The sequence below is a fragment of the Loa loa genome (genome assembly GCF_000183805.2).
Source record: "Loa loa unplaced genomic scaffold supercont3.97, whole genome shotgun sequence".
Classification (NCBI taxonomy): domain Eukaryota; kingdom Metazoa; phylum Nematoda; class Chromadorea; order Rhabditida; family Onchocercidae; genus Loa; species Loa loa.
Genome location: NW_018108277.1, coordinates 37,340 through 40,507, shown reverse-complemented (window position 1 = coordinate 40,507; position 3,168 = coordinate 37,340). Strand labels below are relative to the sequence as shown.

Here is a 3,168-nt window from a genome sequence, read left to right as displayed (position 1 = left end):
AATAATAATAATAATAATAATAATAATAATAATAATAATAATAATAATAATAATAATAATAATAATAATAATAATAATAATAATAATAATAATAATAATAATAATAATAATAATAATAATAATAATAATAATAATAATAATAATAATAATAATAATAATAATAATAATAATAATAATAATAATAATAATAATAATAATAATAATAATAATAATAATAATAATAATAATAATAATAATAATAATAATAATAATGAAGATAGTGATAATAACAATAATGATATGCTTCATTACGGCAGTTATAATGATAATGATAGTCTGAGACAACGGTGATAATAATAGTGAGTTAGAAAAAAAAGTAATATAATAACTTAATAATAAATGTTCATAATTGTGGATGATAATTAAAAAGTATTAGTTTTTTTTTTTTTAAATATGGAATTCAAGTACTATTTTAGCAAAAACAATTTCATCAAATCAAGTAAATTATCGAAAAAAGTAAAAAAATAAATTTGATTAGATAATATACATTAGTAAAAATTCGACCACCACCATCATTTTTCCGTAATTCATTAACCAATTTGCTAAGTCTTAATGAAGCACGGATGCATTCTTTCCGGCTTACTTCCTCTTCTTTCCGTTTCTGTGATTTTCTATACCAACAAACAGCTAACAGTAAAATGATGGTTAAAAGTATAATTAATGCAATTATTGCAATGATTATACCACCTCGCCAAAGTGCCGGTTCATCATATGATAGCACACCTGCAATTAATTAATTATTTGTGATTATTGTTTCCTTTCTATTATGGCTGACAATCAATCGTAATTACTTGTGATTACCTTAGTTAATTATCACTTTTCAGTTTCCTTTTCAATTAGATATCACTTCTACTTATCTTTCTATCATACATTATTGTTTCTTTAAAGCAATAACTTGAGTTATTTCTTTTTGCATTCACCGAAAGTTACAATTAATTATATTAATTTTCTTCCAATTCCTTTCTCCCATCCTTTATTTCATTTCCAATTTTCCGGATAAGTTCATTAAAAGGTTGAGGAATCCTGTTTCCGTTTTCTGTTATCAAATATTATTGACATTTAAAGCAATACTTATTACGAAAGTTTGCATGCCATTAAGTATTAAGTATTAATTATTAAGTACTAGTTTAGTATTAAATATTAATTTGTATTATTTTTTTATTTGGTATTAATTTTTCTTTATTTTTTATATTTAGTATTAAGTATTGGTATTAAGTACTAATTTGCCATTAAGTATTAATTAATAATTCTATTAAAATCTACAAAACAGTAGCAATTCTATTCTATTCCTATTTCCTTATAATTATGATCATTTAAATTCAATTCTAAATAATAACCGTTGTTAATTGTTTAATAATAATTTCAAACCTTTTTCACATATAACTGATAGCAAATTATTGCAATTTTGAGTACCAATATTACCGGTACGTGTACTTAACCAACCACATTGTGTTAATGGAACTGATACACCTGAGATCCATACCTGTTTATCATATGCATCCTATAATTTAATTAACGAAATTAAAATAATATTTGATAAAAGAATACTTGAACAATATTTAATATCATTTTCGACTTTTCCCACTTTTTTGCTAAAAAAACTGTGAGCTAAAAAAGGTTAGGTTTTTTGAAAAAAAGTAAACTATAAAATTAAAAAGTTTATTTTTTGTTTTTGGAAACACACATCAGATAAATTGATCTTAAAATAGTAATTAACCAAATTTCCTCCTCGCTTCCAATAACTCTCAGGAATTTATTTACCCCCTTTCAATTAATTATATTACAATTATAATCATCCTTCAAAATTAAAATCAAACGAAGTGATGTAATTAAATTAAATATTAGTGCAAAGTAATTAATAAATTTATACAACTAAATTGTAAATTAAAACTATTGAATTGCCAAAGGAAAAATGGAAGAAATGAAATTTTCCAATGTAAACACAATACTGAAATCAAAATAATATTTGTCAAATTTCAACCAGAACTTTTAACAAATACTAGAGATAATCTTTAAAAATCAAAAACTTCTACATTCCAATAATATCAGTAATCCAGTATTCGAGTATCATTCTCAGGAATTTCGTTGGTTTTATATTTTAGGATGGAAAATTAGCACTATTCAAAAAATATCAAAATATTGTTTAAACACTTTTATATAAAAGTTAACAAGAATGAAGTACTGTAAAAGTATTGTAACGATCGATATTATCGCTTGTTCGCATATGTATAATCTCATCAATTCGTTTTGCAAGTTGTTTTTGTCTACTGTCATCTACTCGCAAATACGGTACAAATGAATCCATTTCCTGCAAAAAAAAAAAAAAATTGAAAAAGAAATTTTTTTTTTGCTTTCTGTTTCTTCATTTTTTCTATCACACCATAATATTTCCTAGATTTGTTTTTATCTAGTAATTTCAAAAATTTATCATTAGACTCGAAATAATTTTATCTTTGAGTCCAAAAAAAAAAAATTCTACGATAATCTAAAAATTAGTTTTATGCAAATATTATACGATATTACATAATTGAAAATTAAACAATATTAAACAATATTAAAGACACTTTTTTAACAAAAGAATATGTTTTTTGTTTTTTTAAAGATATGAATTATGTCTTGCATTTGAGTCATTTCAAAAAAACTGACATGAGTTTGGAATTTTTTAAATCATTTCATTCGATATGAAATTAGTCATGGAAAAAAGAGAAAAATATTTAAGTCGCTGATTACTTATTCGTTAAAATTTCGACATTCTCATCAACTGACTGCAAAAATATCACATTTGAAATACATTAAATACACCCATTAGCGTTAATTACCCCATTATCATTATTATTGTTATCATTAATATTATTATTATCGTTACTATTATTACCATTATTATTATTATTATTATTATTATTATTACTGTCATTACTATCATTATTATTATTATTACCACTATTTGTTATTATTATCATTATTTATAATTATTATTATTACTATTATTATTATTATTATTATTATTATTATTATTATTATTATTATTATTATTACTACTATTATTATTATTATTCTTATTATTATTATTTATTATTATTATTATTATTATTATTATTTATTATTATTATTATTATTATTATTATTATT

At 21.0% G+C, this 3,168-nt stretch overlaps 1 protein-coding gene across 1 annotated transcript in view; it reads right to left on the bottom strand.

Moving 5' to 3' along the window:
* Positions 1-3,168, bottom strand: part of LOAG_17579 (hypothetical protein) — a gene marked incomplete at both ends in the record, with an annotated part of 14,769 nt that overhangs the window by 2,886 nt on the left and 8,715 nt on the right. The window contains 3 exons of the mRNA XM_020450239.1: positions 527-762; positions 1,408-1,540; positions 2,222-2,347. Coding sequence (XP_020306105.1) covers positions 527-762; positions 1,408-1,540; positions 2,222-2,347 — 495 coding nt within the window. The remainder of the gene's footprint in view (positions 1-526; positions 763-1,407; positions 1,541-2,221; positions 2,348-3,168) is intronic.